The 25910-nt window shown below is 43.0% G+C and overlaps 1 protein-coding gene across 1 annotated transcript; it reads left to right on the top strand.

The window, feature by feature from the left end:
- Positions 1-853: 853 nt before the first annotated feature.
- On the top strand, positions 854-25586 carry rnf38 (ring finger protein 38). The gene is made up of 13 exons (XM_072384251.1): positions 854-968; positions 1968-2643; positions 14033-14094; positions 20440-20642; positions 20751-21123; positions 21231-21395; positions 21609-21779; positions 22242-22421; positions 22529-22632; positions 22769-22853; positions 22945-23066; positions 23170-23269; positions 23378-25586. Exons 2-13 carry the CDS (start codon positions 2046-2048, stop codon positions 23438-23440), a joined length of 2226 nt encoding a protein of 741 aa, XP_072240352.1. The 5' UTR covers positions 854-968; positions 1968-2045; the 3' UTR covers positions 23441-25586.
- The last annotated feature ends 324 nt before the right edge of the window (positions 25587-25910 follow it).

Raw genomic sequence — 25910 nt, 5'->3', positions numbered from 1 at the left:
TGAAATAAGGTATGAGGGGACTAGATAGACCGGGTTGGGGTTGGGGGTGTGTGAATGCAATGTAAGAGAGAATGGACATAAATCACACACGTTTTCCTTCGCATGCCACCCATCACAACGTCACTCGCTCCAAGCCACACACATATGCAAAGAACATCAACCCTAAGGATTGCTTACAGTAGGCTTCACACAGGCCATAACATTGACCTCTGACACAACAGCTCTTAAATGCTCCCAAAAAGCAAGTGTTGTGTTAACCAACTGATGGGAAATATAGTAAAATTGCTATATTCCAACACATTTAATCAGTTTAAGAACAAATGAGAGATGGTGAGATACAAATGACTTAATTTATCCTGCATCATACTACATCAACTAAAATCACTTTACTATATTTGTTATTATTTTCTGGCTGTCTCGTTTTCTTGTTTCTAATCTACTGTAAAGGGGTTCACGTGCAACTTCTGCAAACACAGCGAATACTTATTTTTAAAACGAACTTTCTGCTCTGGAGGAAACAGCTGCAATGGGTAGGCTCGGCATTTGTAAATAAATAATTTAAAGCCCCCTTCAGCCTGCCTCTCTGCTATCTACAGCTTCTGATTTAACAGGACGTACAAATCAATTACCGAGCTTGTACGTGTATGATCACCAGTAAATGTGTGGGTTTAAAGTGATACGAGTACAGAAGAAAGATGGATTTAACACGTTTGAGTGTTTCGTTCGGTTGTTTTGATGTTGGTAAAAAACTGAAGGAGGCATATCTTAAAAGTAACTGGAAGCTCGTTCCGTTTTCTGTTATCTATTGATCGAGCCTGGTGAAATCCGACTTGAGCGTTGACGGTCTGTCACATTTCACGCTGACACCAAGCGAACACTGGGCTCATACTCACATTCACATAGGCTCGCACACAGGGCGCACAATATTATCGACAGATAGGAGTACAGTCGAGGAGAGCGCATTGAAGGTAAGTGGCTGTGTTAAAACCACTCGTGGTTTGGGAAATACGCCGGGTTTCAGCTGTAGACTCAGAGGCGGGGTCATTCCTTAAGACCGTGTTAATTTTAGCTGTGGTTCTTTCTTTGTAATTTTAGATTGGCCACTTTTTTATCTTTCTCTCTGCGCTTCGATCTTCGCCTCTTTACAGCTGGGAAAACGCAGCCGGTGCATTGTAACGCAGTGGAATCACGCTGACTATAATTTTATTCAAAACCTTTCTTTCGTGCTTCTAATAACTGAGCATTTTAAAAGGATTCGAGGCGTGGGTGGTTAGCTACGGGATTTTTTTTCTGTGTTGGTTCTTGGAGGAGGAGGGGTGGGTATGGCTTGCCAAGCTAGCGAGCGACATTACGCAGACTGGCTAAACAAGTTTAAATGCGTGGTAAAGTGGATAAAGTTGTCTTAAACTAAATTCAGGGTTAGTCACGTCTATGATAAACCGACGTGGTATGATAACACGATTGTTGTGTGGTTAGAAAAGTATAATAACGCATTTACTTCAGCGTACTGTGCGCACCGACGTTAGCTTGTCCTCCCAGTGTTAGCCTCCCGCGAGTTAGCGAACCATGGCCATACTCACTGCTTGGTTATGAAGTAAACGTTGGCTGGGATGCTAGAGATACACCTTACTTCTCAATGAAAGTGTATTTTTTTATTTGAATGCACAACCTCGGCACACATTTGTATTTAGTTCAAAGCCAAAAGAATATGTACGGCATTCGTTGTGGGCAGTGCTGTTCAGCGTTAGTTGTTGAACCAGTTTGGGGATTTACGTTGTTATGAGTCGTGTAACTTAAAGCAGAATTCAGGAACCACCCGCAAACTAAACACGCTGGTCAGGATAAACAGTGGTGGTGAATATCACTTCTATTCTGGACACTTACATTCGGCTTGTCTCTTTATTCGTGTGCTGAGAACCAACTCGGGTTAACTCTTTGCCACTCTCCAACTTTGTATTTTCCAACAGTCTCTGAAAGCTGTTTCTGTGAGAGGAAACGAGAGGAAAAACGCTGAAAAAGAAACAGAGGAAATCCCCCGAAAGGAAATGCCAATCGCAGCCGCTGGACAGCCAACGACTCAGGAGCCCAGAGTTTGCCCCCGGCTGCCCTCCACCCCGGAGCCTGTCCCTAAAGGGGCTGATTTATTCGACGAGGCGGGGGCGGCGGAGTCGGCGGAGCGTACAGAGTACGGGGGCGCAGAGGGGGGCAGAGGACTTGGGGGCTATAGTTTCAGCCCAAGCGGCTTGAGGGGCTTTGTACAGCCCGGATCTACCAACGGCTCCCCGCCGCAGTCCCCGACCGCGTCCTCCTCCTTTCTCTTCCATCCACTACACACCCACCAAATGGCCATGGAGCCCCCAAGGACTCGGTCGCGTTCTCGTTCTGGATATTACCAGCAGTACGGTGTCGGGAATAGCAACGTAATACCCGGCAGCGGAGTTGCGGTATCCAACCTCCACCACCACCACCAGCAGCAGCAGCACCACCAGCTACATCCTCAGCAGCAGCTCGGTGCCGGTTGCGCACCACTTGGAACTCACAGCAATCACTCTGAGAACCAGCAGCGAGCTCCAGGAAGCAACGCCTCTCTCGGCATTCAGAGGCTGTCTTCTGTTTCCGGAGTGCACCGCATCCCGGCGGCAGGTAAATGCCCCCAGTTGACAATGTCACTGACAGTGTAATCGGCACCGAAGGCTCAGACAAGACAGAGAAAAAGGGGCCACAATGTTGTATTAAAACTTTTGTGCTCACGCTAGCATGGAGGATGGGGTGTTTTTTTGAGATAGAGAGTGGAACTGTGCATGTGTGATCACATTTGATGTACTTTAATTAGGCGGCGTGCTTACCACTGAGCTGCAGCGTGAATGTGGTGTACAGTTAGCATGCATACAGTAGTTAAATGAACAACTGCAATCTGTGGTCTGGACTGGGGTAAACTAAAGCCAGAAGAAATGCTGTGCAAAGGTAGTAGCTCCACCACATTGTGTTTCTTAATGCACCGCCGCATGTCTGTCTTTAGTCAATTATACAAATATTGATGTAGCTAGGTAACAAGTCTCACAATGTGTACAGGCTAAAGTTTGTCTGAACTCATCTATTCTTTCTGGAAAGACTCTCATAGATAACAGTAAAGTTAGACCTTGTGCGCTGAAAAGGTGACGTTCCAAACAACAAATGGCAAAAATTTGCACTACATATTTTTGTGACAGTAAAGTTCACAATAAAGCTGCGATGATGTGAGCTGCATGAGTCATTCGGTGAGTGAATTGTGATACCAACACAGCATCATAACCATTTAATATCAGAGGCTGCGTGAGCTGAAAAAACTGCAATGATGCAGTTTTCTTCCTAAACTGTAGGTGTCACTATTGAGAAAATGGCGCCCGACAGGAATGGCTTTAGAAGATGCTGTGCAGGAGATACAGTTTGCATACACAGATGTAACTACACGGTTTCAACTTCTCTGCTTCACGACAGTATTCAGTATATACCTGCTTGGATTTGGTGGATCGTACAGAGGTCTGTAGAGACGGACCATCTCACAAACTTTTTTCCCCCCAAATGCACCACCCAAGAAGCGCCTGCCAGGTTACACATTTAAATAAGTGCACAGCAGGCGGAAACGATACCAAAGCACCTGAAAATGCTAGCTCTTGTGCTGTGAGTTTTGGTGCACGCCGTTGTCCGTGAGGGCGAGAAAAACGAGCTTAAGCCAAACATGATTTTTGAATTGCATGGCCTGAACTGTAGATGGCACTAAATATTCTGGGTGCGTACACAAGTTAGCAAAGTTGTTTTGTAAATCCTCACTTGAAATAATGCTTAAGGAAAGAGAATAATCTAATATAAATTACAAAATAGGACATATGGAGAAGACTGATCTGGCTTCTATGTTATCCGATGAATTTTGCCTGTGGATGTAAGCGATTATCCTTTTTCACATAGAAGGTATTTTTACTAATTGTGACCTGGATAAGCCTGGGTTTGCCGTTTTCCACTGTTAAGCTGAACTTGGTGAGAGTGTGTGTGTGAACTGGAGCTGGGAGTAGAATACATGTGAGGGCACTCTCACACAGTGAATGAAGTGCAGTGAACCGTGCTACATGGAAACATCACAGATAGAGTTTCACCTTCACCGAGGCCACGGGAAAGATTTTTATTCCCCTTAAGCCAAATAGCACACCCAAAAAGCTTCTGAGGTTGGGAAAATACTAAGGTTTAGGAAAGTTTAGGTGTGCTCCTTCTTGGAAAGACTAGTTGCTCATTTGTAGCTACTAATTTTACACATTTGAATCATTTAACAAATGTAACAACCCTGTCATTCCCCTTGCTAAGCACTGCGTGTATTACAGAAATGCTTGTCAGGGTTTGTAGTTCAGTCTTTTAATTTATCCAAACGTCACACAATTCCACATTTTATACATGGAGCACATGTAATCCGTGGCTTTGTTGACATTTTTTACTTAAACAACCCTTTTAAACAGATGGTATCTACACACACAGTGTATGTGTACACAGAAAACAGACAGACTGGAATTACCTGTCCTGCAGAGTGAGAGTGAGAAAAGGCTGAAGTCACAGAAACAAACAAAGGCCCCCGTTTTTGGAGACCAAACCTTTAGTTTGTCCAAGCAGTCTGTGGCCTGCATATCTACCCTAAATCATCTGTATTTGTGCTAAAAACAGAGACACAGGAGAGCTGAGACAAATTATTAAAAGATGAATTAAAGTGTAGTGTAGGTCACACTGCACAAGCAAAGAAGTTCTTCTGTTACCTGCAGACTTTACTGTGACATAGGATTGCTAAAATCAATGGATAGAATGAGTGTATTGTATTCTGTATGAACACAAGAAGAAATGTACATCCATTTGAAGGACTACAGAACGATGCTCACTCTACTAAATCTGAAGCGGCTCCAACAGTAAGAACATTAGTAGCTGTTGTAGTTAAAAAATAATGACGGTGCTGTTGTGTTTAAAAGTACAGTAGTTCATTAACTGTTGATTTATATTTACAACATACATCAACCTAAAGGGGGAAAGCTTTAGGAATAATTTAGAATGAAGTATTCTTTCACCGGAATGAAGCAGCTGGCTATTTGGACCCTTCCCACCACAACACACCTTTTATTAGACCCTCTTTCCACTCCCAGAATGGGCCTTGCTTGTGAAAGAGAGATACTTAATCCATTCTTCCCATGTTCATCACCTGCACTGTGCATGAAAGATAATGCTTCCCTGCACTCTTCAATCCCTGCCTCTCCTTCCTCTCTTTGTCATCTGTTGTAATTCTTTAGGTCCCATTTTGTCCTTTGCCTCATTCTTTCACTCTTGTTTTCTGTCTGTATTGTTCACTTTTCTTATTTGGCAGTCTGTTCCATGTACTGTTCACATGACTATGCCCCCTGGTTTGGAAATCGTGTCTATTCAAGTAAAAAGGCTCACAAAATGCTTAAGAGTGCTGCCAAATTGGTCTGAGTGGATAAAAACATCTCTCGAGCAGTTGATATCCTACCCTGATCCTGACTCACCTCCGTCACAGCCTGTCCTCTTTTAGTCGCATTCACTTTTCCCTCCCTCTGGATCAGTCAACCCTTTTTGTACCCCTCCAGTCCATTTTCTTTGGCCTTCTTCCTCACATTTGTCTAATGGAAGGATCGTTTTAATGGATTGCCCAAAGCAGCAAAGAGGCAGACACTCAAGCCTCTCTACATCTACCCCTCCACCCCTGTCCTCTTCATCCCTCTGTCAGTAACAGAAGACGGAACATACACTTTTTTTTCTAAATGTATTCTTTTTTTTTAACTTTCCTTTGTCTTGCCACCCTGGCAACCCCATCCAGTTTGAAGAGAAACCTCTTTCACTTGGATTGACCAAGTAGCAGGGGTTCCCTGCTACTCTTTCACTCCAAAAAAAACCTCAAAGAAGTCACTACGGTCAACAAGAGAGGATTCTTGGAATAGCACAGGGTGACCTTAAATTTGGCCCAAAATCTAAGGGAAGGGCTTTGATGTGGTTTTGAAAAAGCACTTCTGAGAGAGAGAGAATGAGAGAATGCCAAAGGTCAGGTAAAGCCTCAAGAAAGGTCAGTATAAGAAAAGGAGAGGAGAAAGGCTGGGAAGGGTACAAAAAAATGCACTGGAAAAGAGAGAAATTGGTGTAAAAAGAAGCCCTCTGTTGGGTTTGGTAGTTGCAGGAGTTCTATGAGGAACTGAAGCATGTATTTTTTAGGAAGGTCATGTGCAGAGAGGGGTAAGGAAGGAAAAAAAAAAAGAGATAATTAGACTGAAGTCTGAGAATAATGGCAAATGGGGGTTGTGAACCAGTTTTATGGAGTAGAGCTGACTGGAGGAGTGTGACATGAGTATGACTGTAAGTAAAGTGAAGAGCCTTTGAGTGTGCAACATGTAGTGCAGGGCATGAATGAGTGTTGAGTGACCGAAGGAGAAGGATGAGTGGGAGGTACTGTTTGCCCCTGCTGTTTGCATGTTGGCTTTCTGTCCATGTTGATATAAGTGGGTATGTCCACTTGTTCAAGGGATGTGGCTTGGTTGTGTCATGGGAACAAATCTGTTACTAGACTGGCTGTAGTTCAGAAGCAGTATGTCCGCAGGGGTCCTTTAGATTTCTACTGTTGGATCCACTACAGTCTCCCAAGGACTAGTCTGGAAACTTCTTATTATGGTCACTAGTTGAACTGACATTAACACTTTCCATAGAGCATACATTCAGCAGTCAATCGGATCTTCCCAGGGGCAGATGCTACCAGCTTGAACTATTTTCAGTGTTTATGCCTTGTATCGTAAACTGTAGTTGCCTTTGAGGCAAATCTATATCTCAACATTTTGGTGTCATTAGCTGTGCTTGTCATTCCAACATAACCCGTCTGTGTCTGTTCCCCTTTTCTCCCTGAGTTTTATACAACACATATGTGAGGCTATATGGGTGTTTGCTGAGTTAGGAAGTCATTTATTTAGTTAAATGTTGGAATAGATACTGTTTTTCTACAGCTCTCTGTTACAGCAGCATCTACCGCTCTGTGGTCCACACACACTTGGTGTGTTTGAAACAGTCATCGTTTTTTAACATATGGCTGACTATGCTACAATCTATTAAAGATTCAGGAATTTGTGGAGTTGTACTTTGGCCAAAAAACGGGTTTAAGCATATTGTGCATACAGATGGACAGCAGAGAGTTGATACAGGGATAGCATAGCATTTCAGTGAATGACACATTACTGTGATCGCTTTGATACCTTTTGTCACTTCTAAAGCTTGCAGTGAGGGGAAGTATTTAGAATTTAGATTATATATTAGGTGTAAGTATGACACATCTCAGGTTATAAAAGGATCGTACTAATTTCAAATCAGATATAAGCTATTGCGGATGCTAACGTACATCAGCACCATCTTGTGAGGAACCACGTCCTGTTATCTGTGCCTGTCACCATTGTTTAGGTTTGGTTTAGTTTGGCTAAAAAGCTGGTCAAAATAAATGGAAAAGGAAAAGAGATTTGATATGGACCTTTATGCGAGAAATTGAATAGTACTGCTAAGGAACAAGATAAACGAAACCTATCCGTAAGCTGGAGTGTTCAGATTCACCCAAACTGCACATTAAGGTTTTGGACTTGGTCCATGCACATTGTGTTGTTATAAATCTAACGAAGCCCCTGATCTGACAGCTTTTTCTTGCTCATGTGATAAAATAAACCAATCACAGGTCTTTGAAACCCATTCAGCTGTGTCATAGTCAGTGGATGTTAGAAGTTGCTATGTAAGTCAAGTTTTGCTTTAATCGTGGAACTTTTTAAAAACACTTTTTTTAGTAACCTGCGTTGGACAAAACTGTTGATCGTTTTATCGTGTTGAGTAGAAATGGACTGAATCAGAGTCTTCCAGTGTGTTGCTCATGGCTCACAGAAGACAGGTTTGGTGATAGCAGAATTCTTACGTGACATGAAGAAACCCAAAGTTCAACGTGGCTTGATGTCAACTTCACATTCTCTGTTGTTTGTGGAGCTTAGTTTCACCTAAGAAAAAAAAGAAGTGTACATTACTTCATCATCAGCTCTGTGGCACATATTGTGTGACCTCTTGTTACATTTTCTTTGTTTTTACAGAGCTCTTTAGACACTTAACATCTACCAGTACCAGTTGAAAGTAAAGGGTTATGCTTTTGTGTTTTATGGTATTTCCAGTGTCTATATGAAATTAAATCTTCCTGTTAGTATTAGCAGCATATGACTGTGCAGTGCAGTAACGATAATCATGGATCCCAAGTCAATAAGTAACAACAAGAAGGAGTTATTGAATTTCAAATCAGAAACATGACATTTTCAGTACATGTAGCAACATTGATCTCGGGTGTATAAATTGAGCATTAGTTCCCTTAAAGACACAGAACGAGTACATTCCTAATGAACTATTTCCTTTTACTTCCTTAGAATGGACTTTAAATGAGTTGAGAGCCCAGTTTGTGGCAATGGTGTCAAGATTTATGATGATAGAAGAAAATGAAGATTTTCAACCACCACCACTCCCCAAAACACTGTCTCAGATGGTTCTGCCGGTCTTTATGAACAGAGGGGGGAGAGCGGGAAACCTCCCATGGTGTGAAGGAGTGTTTAGCTCTGCGACTTTATGCATCTTTATGCATTTCCCCACTGACTTACGTGCACACTCCTTGTATACTTGCTGCCTGGGTGGGCTGAAAGCAGGAACAGGACTGTCAGAAACATGTGCATTTAGATGGTGTGACATCACTTTCAAAACATTTGTCCTGTCAGCGCTCTGAAAAGATCTTGAGATTTGTAAAAGCAGGAGAGCAAACATAGATGGCACCTAAGTTCACACGTGAAGAGGAAATGCTTCATTGAAAAGTCAGCTTGTGGGAATGCTGTCATTGATTAATAGACGATCCGCTCTGATGCTGTTATTGGGAGTGAAACTGGACGGGGCTTGCGGTGCGCTCAGGCGGGTATTATCCTTGAGCTGATGGTGTGTGTTTATATGCTGGAGGCTTGTGCAGACATGCTTTGAGCTGTGTCCAAGTTCCTTTCTTGAATGGTCATGCTTTAACTGGCTGAGAAACTAGCTGTTCAACATTATTGATTTTGACTTCATAAGTGAAAATATATAAACGTGATTCAACAAAAATAGAGATATGTTTACATACATGTAGTATTAACTGTCCTTGGGTGTGTTTGCACAGAAGGGGTTTCTGGATAGCTCGTGAATTAGTTTTCACCTTCAGTTTTCCATTTCATAATCCTGTGTGTGTTGTCATGCAAAACGCTGCCAACAGACACAGTAACTTCACATTCATATACGTTGTGTGCGGACATCTGCACGTGTTTGCAGTTTGTGGGATGTAAATTGTCATTCTTGAGGAAAAGTTAAAGATGGAGGAGCAACCTCAAGTACTGCAGCAATTAAGTGTAAGAAAAAGAAGATAATGTGAAAGATAATGAGGAAGGGAATGTGGGAGCACAATGAAAGGGCGGGAGAGGTAGAGCTACTCCCAGTTCTGTATGCATGCACACACACTTTTGCCATCAAGCCTGTGTGAAGCAGGTAATGGCTGGGCAAGCGCTACTTTCTGCCTATTTTAAGCCTGGTATCGGCTTGTGACTTGACTGCTTTGTGCTGGGGTGTGAAGTGTGCTGTGACATGTGTTCAGGAGGCGGGATGATGTGAGAAGTGCGTATGTGTGTGTGTGTGTGTGTGTGTGTGTCTGTTTGTTTTTCTCATATGTTCAATTTTCTTTACTTTTTGTACATGCTGTGGAAATGGGTGCACGTTCTGCAGCACTCAGTCTGTTGAGCTGGTGGTTTGTTCACTAAGCCTGTCACTCTGCACTCATCCTTCCATCCATCCATCCATCCAGCCACTCCCTGTGTTTTTGCTATGAGACAGTAAAAGGTAGTTGAACACAGACAGGATGCAAGAGAGTGATGGAGATCGTGGACAGAGATGGTGTGATAGTGCAGAGACAGGAAATGTGGATTTTGTGTGATAAAGCAGCAGCAATATGGGAGAGAGACAGGCCAGCAGATAGGGAAATGGATCGGTGGCAGGGAGGGATGTGACGAAGAGAAGGAGAGTGTGAGGAGGAGGAGGAGTATGAGGAAGGAGGATGGCTGCGCTGGGTGCAAAGGGGTGTATGATGAGACAGGGAGGGAGAGGTGAAGGAAATGGATAGAAATAGCTGATGCACTCTGAGGCTTACAGAAAATCAATAGTAGTCAAGAGGGGAAGCCACAACCCCCACTCTGCTCTCTCTGGCTTTTCTATCACCCTTCACTGCTCTCTTCCTCCAGTTTCCCCCCACTCCATGTCTGTTCCTGTCTTACTTTCTTTCTTGGTGGTTTCACTCTTTCATGTGCATTTCCATCCCTTTTTGTGAATCTGTGCTTCTGCTTTGTCCTCTTCTTTGCACCCACACTTGCTTCCTTCACACCCTCTCTTCATACTTGTTGGTTTTCCAGAACAAACGGCTGTAGTCGGTGGTAATTTTCTGCAGGCGCTGGTAAGGTGTGGTTGATGGTGTTGATTCCACTCATTCTTTCCAGTTGTATGGCACCTTTTTAAAGAACACGCAGGTCCGAATGTTTTTGTTTTGCTTGCACATATTTATTCGAGCAGACTTTGTTCTGTTGTGTTCAAAGTAGTGAGTGGAATTGTGCCATCTGAATGCCTCCTCCTAACTCTGCCGAGTTACATGTATCCTTTTAACTGGACCACCATCATTCTAACAAATACATGCAGGGGAGCGAAATAGGGTTGTTGATTAAAGTATGCCAGACGCCGCAATGCTGTGGACTGTTTGTTTAAATGTTCAAGGTCTTCTGCTGCTTATAACTCTCTCTGTGGGAGATCAGTGTACATGTAAGTTTAGCCAAGTTCACTGCACAGATGTTGTTGTTAAGTTACTTTAATAGTGATGTTGTCAGATGATGCTGGCTCTTAAAATGCTCTCAGAACCCCTGAGTTGCACATAGTCTTAATTGGCTGAATTTCAATCACATTTACTGATGCATCTCGCTGACAGATAAAAGAAACAATATGTGAATGAGAGCAGCTTTAGTTAGGGTGGGTGATATATATCGTTTACAACAATATCGTCACTGTTGTTTTGACAATTTACGTTGTCAATTTATGTTATCGATTATGCAAATGACTTCACTGAAACAACTGAAAACACAGGTTGAAACCCCACACATTCACTGAGCAAGAGTTACTTGCGTGCAGCAGCACACCGCAGCATGCCTAGATGATCACATGACCTCTCCTGGCACATTTCTGGCAGGTTAACGCCTCGAAACATAAACATTTGAAAGACAGCATGGACACGCCGTCCGCGGATGCTCCAGCTTCAGAAGATTTATTTCCAATACGTGGATCGACTTCAGTCGCACAGAGGTACTTTGGCTTAACCTGTTGCGTTAAAAGCAGCTCGACAACCAACCTGTTTCACCACTTGTGGACTAACCACACAAAAGAGTACGAAGAATGTCAAAAGCTAGGGGCCAAAGAAAAAGGTAATGTTATCTGCTGCACAACACAGCCAATAAACGTTAGCGGACTCATTCAACAGAAAACTGCCTTATGACAAAAAAAGCAACCGATGGCGAGACATAACTAACGCTATCACCAATTATATCGCAAAAGAAATGGTGCCGATTCAGGTGGAGGAGAGAGAAGGCTTTAAACAACTTGTGAATACGCTGGACCCGAGATGTACAGTGCCTAAACTGCTCTGCCCAACTCAGGCTGTTAAAAACACACATTTAAAAGAATGCTGTCTAATTATGTTACAGTCAAAATCCCCCAAAATATCGAGATATTATTTTTTGTCCACATCGCGCACCCCTAGCTTTGGTGTGTTAGTCCGGTTTTTAGAGCTTTAATTTTGTACAATTCCAGTTGGATCAACATGTTTCCAGCAGCAGTGGATGGAAGCATTTGTAAACATCATTGCGCTTGGCACGCCAATATGAATGGTGGTGACGATTTGACACTGAGGTCTGAAAACTGTGAAGGACTTTCATCTTTAAGCCATAACCTACCCCACTCCCTGTACTGCCCAGCATTGCAGTCGCGATGTGTGAATGACTGGTGGCCACGGCTTTAACAGATTGATGAAGCTGTTGATATTACATATTTCATGTGTGGAAAAGGCCGTACAATACAAAAGGTAAACAGTCTTTTAAGTTGCCTGATTTATGTAGCAGGAAACGGATGAAAAGGGATTATTTAAAGAATAATTCCCAGCCCTCAGGCTGTTGACGTTATTATTTTAGCTGTATTTACTGTGTGGCAGGATAGATGTATACAAAATGTCTCATTATTTGGGAGTTCTTACTTATTGCATTCCAGCTTTAAATTCATGTAATTATGATTTAATCATGCCTGTTGTTCTCATTGACCCATCCTTTTTCATAATTCTCCACCAATATTTGCAAAGATTCAAATTTGGTCCTATTCATTAAAATCCTCCTTATCACTATTCTGTAGAATTTCATAGCTAAAAGTAAAGAATTGATCGTTCCCTTACATTAAATGAATTCAAACAGCAATCCCATCATTCACCTCAGCTTCAGGCCGAACTGTGTGCCGTCTCGGTCCAACAGTGGGCATGATGTCATTGAAATGTGTTCTGTAGCCTCTGTGTTGTCCTCTATAGAGTGAGTCTAACTGAATGACTCGTCTCTGACTCAATTTACAGGATTCTGACCATGTGCATGTGAGCCCATATTCAGGGAGGGAGCTGGATTTTTGCCTATTGTGATGAGTGAATGAGCGGTGTACAGAGGAGAGCTGTGCAGCCGGCGAGTGAAAGAAATGCTTCACCAGTGCCCTGTCCCAAACCATCTCAATGGAAATGGCCTTTTAGTCTGTTTCCTCTGCAATGATATGTAAGCTTTACCTATCTTAACCTTTTCACTCCATTTATAGCGCTTGCTCCAGGGATTATAGTATAGGAGGGTATGCTTCTCTGAGGATTGAGGAATGCAGCTGAGAAAACCTTACTCCACCTGCCTCCTCAGTCTCTTTCTCTTCCTTATTACTACTTTGTTGTCACTCATAGCTTTTCTTCAAAGAGGGAGGCTGTGAGCAGCAAAAATTCCTCAAACTCACAACTGATGGGTGAAAAATGCTCTTCTATAAGGCTTTTTTGCATCTATTTCCATCTAGTTTAGCTTTTCTTTCATCACCATTGTAAAGGTACTCTTATTTGGAGTGCCCTTGGCAGTGCTTACCCTTGGAGTGTGTACCACTGCCACCATCTGTGGAGAGGATGTCTCCTACTAAAGACCTACCCATGAAAAAAGGAAAAACAAAAGCCAGAATAGATAGAAAAGACAATAAAAAGATGAAAGGATTGTGGAAAAACAAAAGAGTAAAAGTCTTAGACGTGATGCAAGCAGCGGTATCACCAGAAAGCTCCTTTAATCCAGGATTACTTTGTTTATTTTGTGTTTGTCTGTGTGTAGGCAATGAAATCTGTGGAGACCAGTATACCATATGTGTTTCAGTCACATTTGTGCTGTACACAGGGTCAGCAGCCTTTCTAACAAACATGTTGTCATTGTGTTTTTGATGTTGTGTACTCAGTCCAGGTTGCTTTGGGAAAATGACAACAAAGGGATTAAATGAACTGTATGGAGATAAGCAGGGGTCTCCACACAATGGCAAGGTTTAATGATAATCCCAGTTTCAACAAAGGTGGTGCCAACCTGTGCTGTATATTGGACTGTAAATAAATAAACTGAACTATATTCATGAATGTTGTTTTCAAGTAAGGCCAGATCCCTGCAGATACATACATGTTCAAATGTTGCTTTTATTTGAAATGCTCAAGCCCTTCAGGGCTACCATACTCAGGCAAACAAGCTGTTGACCAAACTGAACAGAACTACCGTAGTTAATGTGTTTGTTACGGCTGTGAATTATAGAACGCTGAGGGGCAAGTTAAAAACACCATGTAGCACAGTGTATGACCTGTTTTGCTCTTTCCTCCGTGCAGGAGCCTCTGGTGTAACCTACCACTGCCACCCAGACCATGCTTATGGAGAGGAGAGTGATAAGGTAAGTATTACACCTTTTTCCCTGGTTGAAATGTACATTTACAGTAACTGTCTGTTTCCAACAGGATTTCTAGATGCACATTATGAATTCGGTTTCTGTGTTCACTTTTCACTCTTTTGCCTTATTTTGTAAGAGCTGAGGGGATGTGAAGAAGGTTTTTCTAATAAGTTCACACATAGAATTTTCTCACATGACTGACGACATTAAAGATCAGCTATTATGCGCCCAGAGAAGATATATGGTCGATACTGGCTGATATTAAAGAATAATCATGCAGCGCCACTTAGCCGGTTTGGCTGAATGGGCTGGAAGCTGTTTGATATTTCAAGGAGTCTGTGGGAGAAAGAGTATTGAGTGAGACAGCACAGTCACTTGTGGGGGCTTTTCCACCAAAGCAGGTCCAGTGTTTGTTCAGAGCCAGACCCTTACTTAGAACCAGTTCTTTCTGTTTCGAATGCCAAGTCTCTGGCTCCAGCCCGAAAAACTGGTGCTTCTGCTTGAATTAGGGGCTAGGAGAGGGAGTTATGGAGACCAACAAAAATGTTGTAACCACCATGTTAAAAAAATTCAGAGCCAGTGTAGTGTTTAAAACTGATTAATTCAAAAGAGAACTTAAAAAGACAAGAAAAAAACCGTTGCTTTAAAATGGATGTGGTGTAGAAGCAGCAGAGCTCAGTGTCCCCCTCATTTCCCTGCTGTTTAATGTCTTTATATTCACATTTACGAACCTTACCCAATATGCAGCATAGAGTGGGACTCACAATTGCTGTTTTTCCACACAACAGCGTTTGCAACTTCATTTACAAGCGTATCACCAGCTGGAGTTTGTAGATCCTGTTCACAACAGCACATTTACAGCGCTGTTCAAAAATACCGACGGGGTTGTGAAGATCCTTAACAAACACAGAGGCTGGTAGAAAACGGCATTGATAAACTAGACTCTGGTTTACAGAAAAAAAGTGTGATATCTGAAGATAAACCATCTTTCCGCACTGTGGTCCTCCACATACACCAGAGGGAGGTTCAAACGTGTATTTGAAGAAATATTTCAAGTGACATCATGTCGGGGCTCTGTGGTGGTTCTCGGCTGCAGAAAACCAAACCAGTTCTTTGCTTTTTTTGTAGCTGACTCTGGTACCAGCCCTGAACCAGACCTGCTTTGGCTGAAAAGAAACATTAGAGCACAAGAAACAGAAAACCTGGAGAAGGTAATGAATAAATGTACAACAAACCATGATGGCGAGCGCGGTGAAGAATCTACGATCTCCTCGGAAAACTGAGCAGAATTTGTCTAAACGTTGGGGAGAACACCCACGTCTCTTTGATGTTTCAGACGTGTAATATCATGTCAGACTTGGGAGAGAAGTTGTGGAGAGAAACCCCCGGATACATGCAGACACGCTGAATCACCTGGAGCTACTTGTATCATGTAACAATGATGGCAAGAGAGAGACTTGTCTGAATGGGATCTGGAGCTGCTGGATAGAGATCAGTCAAATGAGTTTTAAGCTAAGTCTGGAGAAAAATCTTAAAGTGTGTGACACCCTGTTACAGATCATCTGTGCAGTCTAAACACACTAAGACTTCAAAACAGGTGTAGTGTGAACACTGCAACAATCTTATGACACTGAGAGTGTTTCACTATTCTCACTGCATGTCATTCCCCTTCACCTAACCACTTTCCCATCCTTCTCAACTATTAAAGAAAGGCAGCTACCCCACTATCAGTCATCATTATCATAATCAGTGAAGCTAAAACATGGTCTTGAAGAGTATGGCTTTCATTTGGTAGATGTTCAAGAGAGTGAACATCTCTTGATGCAAAAGCTTAAACAAAGCAAAGAGAGAGCTGGCCAGAACATTAGGTGTGGTCAAATTTAAGAGTTTGGTAAACACTGAAAAGGAAAATCAAGAACAACATTACGATGTTTACATCCATGGAAGTGGTGGACGATCTGCAAACCATTTGTAAGCCTCTGGGATAGAAAGACTGTATAAGAATATCCCAAACCTCTTAAAAACAGATCAGTCACTCATCATTTTCTGTCAAACTAAACTGATAGCACCTTCTTTGTCTTTGTGAGTATGAAGAAGGCGGCTCATGATCTGAAGCATTCATCGTCATCATGTGTAACACACGGCAGGAGCAGTGTGGTGCAGTGGGCCTGCTTTGCTGCCAGTGGCACTTTGTCTCTACTGTTTATTGATAATGTGACCGTAGCAGCCTGCAAATTTTGACCTGTGTATGAGACAAAGGAGAACTTCTGACAGCTTCAGTGAAGGCCTGAGAAAGCGTCCCACAGGAGGAATCCTCTTCTCTGGTGACGTCCAGGCGTTCCGGCGAGTTGCTGCCTGCCAACAAAGTACTGAAAATAGGGAAAAACAGGGACTGCTGCAGTTTAAAAAAACAAAAAAAACAAACAACATTTCATGTAATAATTTTGTTCAGCCCCCTTCACTAAAGTTGTTTAATTTCAAATCTTCTAACGACGGCGCACGGAGCAAAAAGCATGAAGAAGAGCAACTTTAGGAATGCTTCTGAGTTGCAACATAAGTGACGTGATTTGAATGACAGCAATAACATCATTTTCTGTTACCTAATCTGTGGAGCAACTTTGGCCTGAAGCCTCAGCTTTGAGGAGAGCTTGATGTCTCTGACTGTCCCATACTCTGAAGCAACCGCGTTCTGTTGAGAAAGTCGACACAGTTTGCAACTACTGACTCTGCTTTACATTTCGTAAATCCTTTAATAGATTTCTAAATGCTGTTGTGGGAGTCAGCAGAATGCACAGAAAGACGGGGAAATGTTCTGCACAAAACCTCTTTCCATAGAGGATGCTTTCCTTCTGTTTTAGACACCACACAAAATAAAAGAATGCATATAACTTCATAGTTTAATGCGTTAAAATTTCAGCAATAGGCTGTGCATTTGTGATTCTTTAAATGATTGGAATCATCAGAAGATGTGGTCTTTGCAATACTCAAACAGTGTAGTTGAAAACCAGGGAAGTCGAAGAAAAGGGGAAGCAGGATGCTGAGGAAGGTGTTGAAGTAAGCTTGGAGGGGGAGAGGGTAGGGAGGGAGGCGAGGCCAAAAACGGGGAGGGGTATTGCTAATGATTTCACCTCCAGCTGTGGAACTTGGTTGGAGTGAGAGAAGCAAAAAGGAGGAGAAGGTGTGAGGGAGGGGAAGGAAGGGAGGAACAGTGGCAGAGGAGCCAAAATGAGCTTTGAAATCTTGTTGATGGAAAGAAAATAAGAGGGGGAGGGAGAAGTGTTTGAGTATTAGTGGAAGCATGTCTGTAAATGATAATGAATAAATGCCCATATTTTCTCAGTGTACACATTCATGAAAACATATTGTTGTGCTGGGAAAGAGAACCGTGGCCTCAGTTGTATTGCCTAAGTGTGTACTCGCATGCCCTCTGTAGGCCTCCTTTTATTTTTGTTCTAAGCAATGACAGCAAAGCCACAACAGCTGTTGGGCAGAGTTACTGTGTGTGAGAATCAATACATGCATATCCCAAATGTGGATATTGTGAAATAGAATGTGGAAGGGTGTGTCATGTCCAGCCTGGTTTGTGCACACTCTGAATGTGCAGACAGTGAAAAGGAATGGAGGGATGTGCATGCGTTTTTTTTTTTTTTTCTTCACCCATTTTAAAGCAAAGCAGAAACATGATTGAACCAGACTTTTGTGTCTGTGTATTTGTTCACAACAAGGGCTCGATTTGAACACAAGGCCAAATTATAACATATTGCTCGAGGACACTCTCCTTTGTCTGATGAGGCTCCCCTCCCACTAACGCAGGCAGGCAGTGCCCATCAAACTTTCATACTAATGGGCCGATAGTCTGCATGTGTGAAGACACGCTGTCCGTGTGTTTGTCCTTCTTCTGAACCTCACTTGTCCCCCCAGATTTCAAGCCAAAGTGTCGGACTGGTCAGACAGATGAGGGGAAAAAGGGGACGGTGGTGGTGGGGGCTATAGATGGATTCAGCTTATCTGATGGAAGGAAAGGGGGATGGGAGGAGGTTGTTGGGAAGGGTGGGGAGAGTGTGGGGTGGTGGAAGAGTCTGGCTTAGATGTGAAAATGGGCACAGTAGTTGTCCCAAGGGTTTTGGGGTTGGGGTGAGGCTGGTAGAGAGGTTGTGGGGTGTTGGGTCGGATGAGTGGGGCCTATTGTCAAGAGGAACAGAGAGGGATGCTGTTCCATGCTTAAATGGGAATATAATGGATGCTGTGATTCTTCTGTATTGATTGTAACAAAATCAACCTCAGAAAAGCTTCTCTTTTCTCTCACATAGAGATGAATCTGAACTGCACGAATTACCACATGGTATTTTAGTATGTCGAACTCTACTTTAGGGTTCTTACTTAAAGCAAGAGGGTCTCAGTGTGTTGGAATGGTTATATTTTGTTATTTGAGTAGCTTGAGAGAGCTCTTTCTTTTCCTGTTTCTTGTTTTTTTTTTTTATATTTGGATAGGTTCAAGTACTCTAACTTTTCATTTCACATTTAAGCATCAGGCCTCAGCCTTCCTGTAAGTCTGTTATCTCCCTTCCTCCCTAAATCTGTTTCAACTTAATAAAGTCATTAAGCATTTTTGTGTGACGCTACCTCTGTCCGACCAAAACCAGACTTTATAAATGCATTTCAACGTGTTAGTCCGACTGAAATCGTTTGACAAACACACCCAGATAATGTGGTTGGAGTCACTCCTGCATGTCTACACTCAACAAGACTCAAATGGGCGTAGTCGCTCCACACATGCTCCAAAATGTATTTATTTATTTTCATCTTCTTGTAAAAACTGTCAAGCATGAGTGTGTATTAATTAATACAGCCAAATTCCTAAGTTTCCTGCTCGGCGGCTCGGCTCACAGTTGATGAAAGCGTTTCCAGCCTGTTGCTCTGTTCTAACTAAGAAAACCCTGATTTATTTATTTTTTAACTCGATCATCATCATCTGACAAAGTTCAGATTCAGCTGTACTACTTATATGTGCGATGATCTCCCACAGAGAGAGTTAGAAGCGGCAGAAGGTCGAGAACATTTTCTCACACAGTCCACAGCATCGCAGCACCAGACAGACTTCAGTTAAAATCTTGTTTTCCCTCCTGTTCATGTTTACTGTTACAATGCCGGTGGTCCAGTTAAATGGCCCAGTCAAGCTGTTAGCGTAGCACAACTCTGCTATGCATGTAACCAAACTGATTGTTATTTATCCCGTAAACTGGTCAAGCTCTTTTCAGATCACTGCTAGCAGTGAGCCATTAGTTTAGAGTCTGTTTGGTCCTACAGCCAAGACACATTTCGTTCTGGTTTGTTAAAGTAGCAGTTTGCCTCTGAAGAGCTTCAGCCGGTATTGTTCTTTATAGGCTGTAGAGCTCAAACAGTGGCAGCTGCCCATGTGTGAATGTGAATTTGCACTTGTCTGCAGGCGTTTCTATAACGGTGTGTGTTTCTGCAGTCTGCTCTCCAGCTGTTTCCTGTTAGCTATCACGCTGCTCTCGAGGTTGCTGAGCTGCGTAAGTGTGTATTCGTATGTGTGCTAAAAAGTCACAGTCGCTGAGTCATTTTTATCACTCTTTAACAACGTGATTCTCCCACAAAGAGGGGCGGTAGAAGCAGGGATCAAGTAATATTGTAACTCTGAGGGAATGTGTGTTAAAAGTAACCCGTGTATTCTTCAGAGCACAGCACACCTCCTCGTAAGGAGAATGACTAATATCTGACACATGGGCATGTCTCTGTGTGTTCTTGCCTCACCGGGTGCCAAATGTTAGAGTCACCGCTTGACAGTAAGTGAAGTGACTCACAGATGAGTCTAAAGGATTGAAGCGGTATATGATATCTCCTTAGTCAGTGCAAACCTGATGACTACACGGGTAGCTATATCACAGTTTTTGTGAGCATCACTGACTTTCTTTACAAGAAAGTACTCGTCAAACTATCCAGTGGAGGGTGTGTACTTGCAATTTGCACATGGGCTTGTGAGTGCTTGTCCTCTGTTTGCATTTCCTCACTCCAAGAGGAAGTGACTTTGAACCCTCAGGGCCTCTGAATGCTGGTGGTGTAATATGCTCCCTTTCACAGCCACATACATCCCTGTAAGCACATACAAAGGCACTTTCTGAATCATACAGGAAATGCCATGAGTCACGAAGGAATACGGAGGCTGAGCAGCAGTAGGAATTGCAGGCCAGAGGGACTGTAAAGCATAGTGAAACTGATTTATTTGATAGGACTGTTATGGGTCACTAAACACAATACCCATCCCCTCTCTCACCCTCCTCTTCTTTCTTCTCCGTCCTCTTCTATTTTCCACCCCTCCCTCTGCAGAGTGAGGAAAGCCCCAGTCCAAAGCGCCAGAGGCTGTCCAGTCAGTCCGTCTTAGAACAGCTAACGTCATCTGCTCCCCCACCATCCACTCCTTCTCCCCCCATCCGCCCCTGGGAGTCGGGACCTCCAAGCCGGAGACAGCCTCACCCCCATACACACTACCACCAGGAGAGGTGTGTCACTCCTGTGCGGCACAGACGCAGGTAAAATGCTGTTCTTGTGTTTCAAATACATGGGCCACACGTCATCAAACAGGTTTCCACACCTCCGCTCTGGGTCCTGCCTTTAAAGCTCTCTCTTCCCTCTCTTAGCCCGCCTGCAAGGCGTCAACGCGGTCGTCTCTCCAGACCCTCCCGTCACCTGCCTCCTCATCACCATCTTTCTGCCCAAGGACCTACACTTCGCCTGTCGCCATCGGATCTCCAAGATGAAAACTACCACCACAACCCCCTTCCCTCCACACACCAGACGTACCCAACACACACACCAAGCCCCTATGGTCAGCCTCCCACATCTGGTGGTGGAGGGGCAAGTTCAGAAGAGCCCCGAGCTTTCCACCCCCCAACTTTGTCCCCACGACTACTGCACCCGGCCGCTCACCACCACCCCCATCATCATCATCATCAGCAGCATCATGCAGTTCAACAGCAGCAAGGAGCCATGGTCATGGACCTGCATGAACGGGTGGGTTTGCAATGTTTTCAAACATTTGGAGGCATAATGTGTGTGTGTGTGTGTGTGTGTGTGTGTGAGAGAGGCTTTATATTAACTGTAACGTTCACTCTCTTCAGCTGCAGCAGGCCAGTGTACCAGTCTCCTACACTGTGACCCCAGTCCCTCCTCATGGACTTGCGGCATCTTTGTGTAGCGGTCAGCATCTTCCCCCTTCCTGCTCCTCACAGCAGCAGGTCCCCGCCTGCAGTGTGGTCTTCAGCACTGGACAACACTACCACCCGGTGAGAAGAATATTGCAGTCAGCAGTTTTGTGGGAGAATGTGGGTTCGTTTGTGCAATTTCTTCAATGGCTCTGCCAAAGAAAAGCACATTAATAAGTTTACTGTGTCATGACTGCCACCTTGTGGCAAGATATGGCACATTTTATTTTACACAGAGGGAACGTATTTTAATTGCTCTTGACTTATTCTGCCCTTCTCTCTTCTCTTTTCCAGATGTTACAAGCATGCTCAATGCAACATTTGCCAGTTCCCTATGCCTTTCCCTCACTGCTTTCCAGTGACCCCCAGTTTCTGATTTCTCCTCCCCATCACCTCTCCCACCACCCGCCCCACTTGCCAACACCTGCACAGTTTCTGCCTTTCCAGACGCAACAGCCACGATCGGTATGTATGCAGTTTATGCCCTTCAATTTTATTTATGTATCAGTAAGGAAATTAGGATAGAACTGAAAAACAAAAGACAAATTTTAGAGCTACGGAAACTGGAGCAAGTCTTTGGTACCATGCTGGTTTCTGACCTTGTTTCCAGTAGAGTGTCTTGCTCATACATATAATAAAAGCTACAGACAAAATCCTGAAGGTTTGGTGCACAATTTTTATTTCCTTTTAATTTTGTTTGACATTATAGTTCATGGCCACTTTTTTTCTGGTTTTAATGACTGGATCAGAGTTGACTTTTACCCATTTGTAGCTTCAGTCATTTTCACAGGAAGGCATTTTTAGCACAGTAATAACTTCATTACTAGAGTAATAGATGTGAAGCTACCAAACAGAACAAAGTGTGAACCTGCTGCGTGGACTCTTTGTTCCACAGTAACACCTATGATGCTTGTTCTTTTATTCCAGCCCTTACAGAGGATTGAAAATGAGGTAGATATTGTGGGGGAGCAGCTCCCTGTTGGTGGAGGCTTCAGCTATGCCCACCATCACCACCATCACCACCACCCTGCCTCCACCCTGCCGCCCTCCACACCGCTCCAGTTCCTGTCGCACCATGACCCCCTATCACAGGAGCTTTTTACAGTGGTGAATACATTCTTTAAATCGCACATTTTCTTGGATCATGATGATCGTTGTTGATTTTTCCCCTTGGTGTAATCGATTTTGTTTTTTGGTGTCACTTTCTTTCACAGCCCTATCCTCACTTTATGCCTCGCCGATTCCCAAGCCGACGTTACCGCTCGCAGCAGGTCGTGCCCCCGTCTCCCTACCACCACAGCTTCCTACCTTACTTCCTGTAAGTGTTTCTCACTGCCTCAGGTTTTGTGTTGCACCTACACTAGGGAATTTGCAAGGGATTTGAGTATACCGCAGGTTGATGATTAATTCAATGTATTAAACATTTTTCTCCTTGGTTCTTTAATCTCCCACAGCTCTATGCTTCCCATGCCACCAAATGTGGCTCCTACAATCAGCCTCGAGCTGGATGTGGATGATGGAGAGGTGGAGAACTACGAGGTTAGACAAAATGCTGCTGTTCTGCCAGTGATGTTATTACATGATGCTGCAGAGACCAACAAAATGAATTGTGCTTGTCTGTGTAAAACAGGCGCTGTTGAACCTCGCAGAGCGTCTTGGAGAGGCCAAGCCTCGCGGTCTAACCAAGGCAGACATAGAACAGCTTCCATCATACAGGTTTAACCCCAACAACCATCAGTCTGAGCAAACTCTGTGAGTACCTCGGTGTCCTCTCTGTCACTGCAGTTGTTTTGGGTTGATTCTTATTTTAACTTGAAGACAGGATGTTTAACGCTCCTGATCTTTTGCATTGCAGATGTGTGGTATGTATGTGTGACTTCGAGTCTCGACAGCTCCTGAGGGTATTGCCATGTAATCACGAGTTCCACGCCAAGTGTGTAGACAAGTGGCTTAAGGTGGGTGAAAAGTTTCTCTCATTTTGATAATCAGCCTCTAAAAATGGAACTACTTCATCCATACTCATACATTTCCCTCAGTTTGATTTACTCATTTGTTTCCTCCAGGCTAACCGTACCTGCCCCATCTGTCGAGCCGATGCCTCTGAGGTCCAGCGGGACTCTGAGTGACCTCACATTAAGACAATGCCTGACTGTCTTTTGGATGCACCATTCAATTAGTGAACTCACACATTCTCTCACATAGCTGGGACCACTGCTCCCACTGACACTGAACAATAATTCTCTCCAGGAAGCAGCATGTAGGTGTGTGGAGACATTCTACTGGCTCACATTATCGCTGGACTTCATAGGGCTTCTGTTTTTAAACCTCCTCTGTCTTCTCCTGATGCTTGCTGACCACTATGAATGGCCTTTGAAACACACACAGGTGGACATCTATGTGCATATGTTTTCTACTTCATTATAAGCCCTTCCTAACTGGTGTTACCTGTTGATGGACAGAGGAAAATACTTAAACTAAACTACTAATTTACAATTGGCATTCCAAAGATCGCGATGGCAGAATCTTTGTTAATTTCCTGGTTGTAATTGAACAGCCATGTTTTGGTGAGCGCACACTTTCTGCTTTCACTGCTCGGCTCATTGTAATTGAGATTGACTCATTTTAATTTATCCGTGTTTTCTTGGATCTGTCAGCGTCAGAGCCGACTGTTTTAGGTGGAACAAAGATTCTGTTCACTGTGTGTCAGAGTAAGCCTGCTGGAAACGGAGAATATTTGTAGTTTATAAATACATTTTGTTTTCTCTGTGTGCAGGTAAATGAGTGGGTCCGTGCATTTGTGAAGGTGTGGCTGTAACCGTGTTTTTACTGCACTGCCTAAATTTATTTCCCCTCCGCTACAGATTGGTGTGGACTCGAGGATATTCTGACATTTTCAAGTTTTGAATTAAGGTTAAGGAACATGAACACCTCGGAAAGTTAAAATGCTTATTTGTCATGTTTCTATTTATTTTTTTAATCACAGATTACTAAAGCACATCACTTCACGTGCCCATCAACACTGTTTGGGTTTTTTTTAAAGGACATTTTTGTTGGAACAAAGTTTTCACCCATGCTCACTTAACTAGCTTTCTTACAAGGAATTTTAAAATGTGACTGTGTCTGTCTTGGTACCCTTCTTTAGGTGTTGGCAGGTAGCAATTTCAGTGTTTTCCCCACCTCTGACAGGGATTGACTTTAAGAAACCTGACTTCTCAGCTAGATCTAGTATGTTCCACTGACAGATTTTACACTTCAGCACTTTAATACTTAAATTTGAAACCTACTCTCATGCTTCCTGTTCTGAACAAACCACAGTTTCTACAGTAACCTAACAGTTCTACTCGGCTATATTCTCATCGCACATGCGTTTATTTCCAAATCTTTTTGGTCTCTGTATGTTTAGATGAATTAAATCCTGTAAGGCTTGTGTCAGCACATCATGGGTCACTTGAAAAATGTTCTCCTCAAACACAGGTGAAGCTTCAGTTTATTACTGTCACAGCTGGTATTCTATTTCTAGATGACAACAGCGGTTATATACACAGTAGAGACTGCATGATCAGATGTGTGTTGTGAAAAGTTGAGTGAGGCGACAGCAGTGGCCTACGTCTGAGGTGGCTTTAGTACAAATGGATTTCCACCAAATGTCACATCATTAAACCATCAACACCTATAAAATTGTCTGTAACAGTTATTTGTTTTTTAGACATGGCAAACAAACAAATGCACCAATGTTGGGGAAGAAAATGATTGAATTAAAACCTTCTTCAGCGTTGTCACTGTATAAAATCCTGTATTAGCCATGGGACTCAACGAAAATGGTATTTCCTGTCATCTTTTCTCGAGGTCCTATTTGTCACAGTATGCATCCATTTTACTTTGTGTTGGACAGTTTATTTGTTGCTTGGTACAATAGACCTCAGTTCCACTATTTATGTCTTCAGAAATTGGCACAAGCAGTACGATTAGTGCTTTCGTTTAGCTGATCTTCATGCAGATTGCCGGGTTGTTTGAATATTTTTCCTTCAAACTCTATGAAACTGTATTATTAAAATGGTGTCATAGTAGTTTCATTATGTATTATATCTGTAACCAAAATCATTTGAAGGCTTGTTATGATGATGAAATTTTTAACAAACATTTGTACATTTTGTATGAGAGTTACTTCTAGTAATACTTTATTAAGTAGTGCAATGATTTTTTTAATCCTTTACCGCATATTTTGGATTTCAAAAGCTGGTTCATTAATAAATGTATAACATCCTCTTCTAAGCATTGTGTTTTCTAGTTGTTCTGTCTTCAACTCCTCATTTAAAATGGTATTCCATAGAAATGACCTCATTCACGAAGGTGGCAGGCCACAGATGTGAGTAATTTCAGGATTGTACACTTGATGGCAGTGTAGTTGTTCTCCAGGAGGGGCTGATGCATATCCTAAAGTTTCACCATTTCACAGGGCCTTACTAACAGCTGATCTGCATTCGGTTTCAATCTTTCAATGCTATTCTTACCACTTGTATAAAACAGTAGTGGAGTGCTGACAGTTTGATTCTACAGATTTTTTTTTATCATGCGTTTACACACAACGTGTGTTCT

This window comes from Leuresthes tenuis, unplaced genomic scaffold (assembly GCF_036924035.1).
Source record: "Leuresthes tenuis unplaced genomic scaffold, fLeuTen1.0.hap1 SCAF_4, whole genome shotgun sequence".
NCBI classification, from domain to species: Eukaryota; Metazoa; Chordata; class Actinopteri; order Atheriniformes; family Atherinopsidae; genus Leuresthes; species Leuresthes tenuis.
This window is presented reverse-complemented; position numbering and strand designations above follow the sequence as displayed.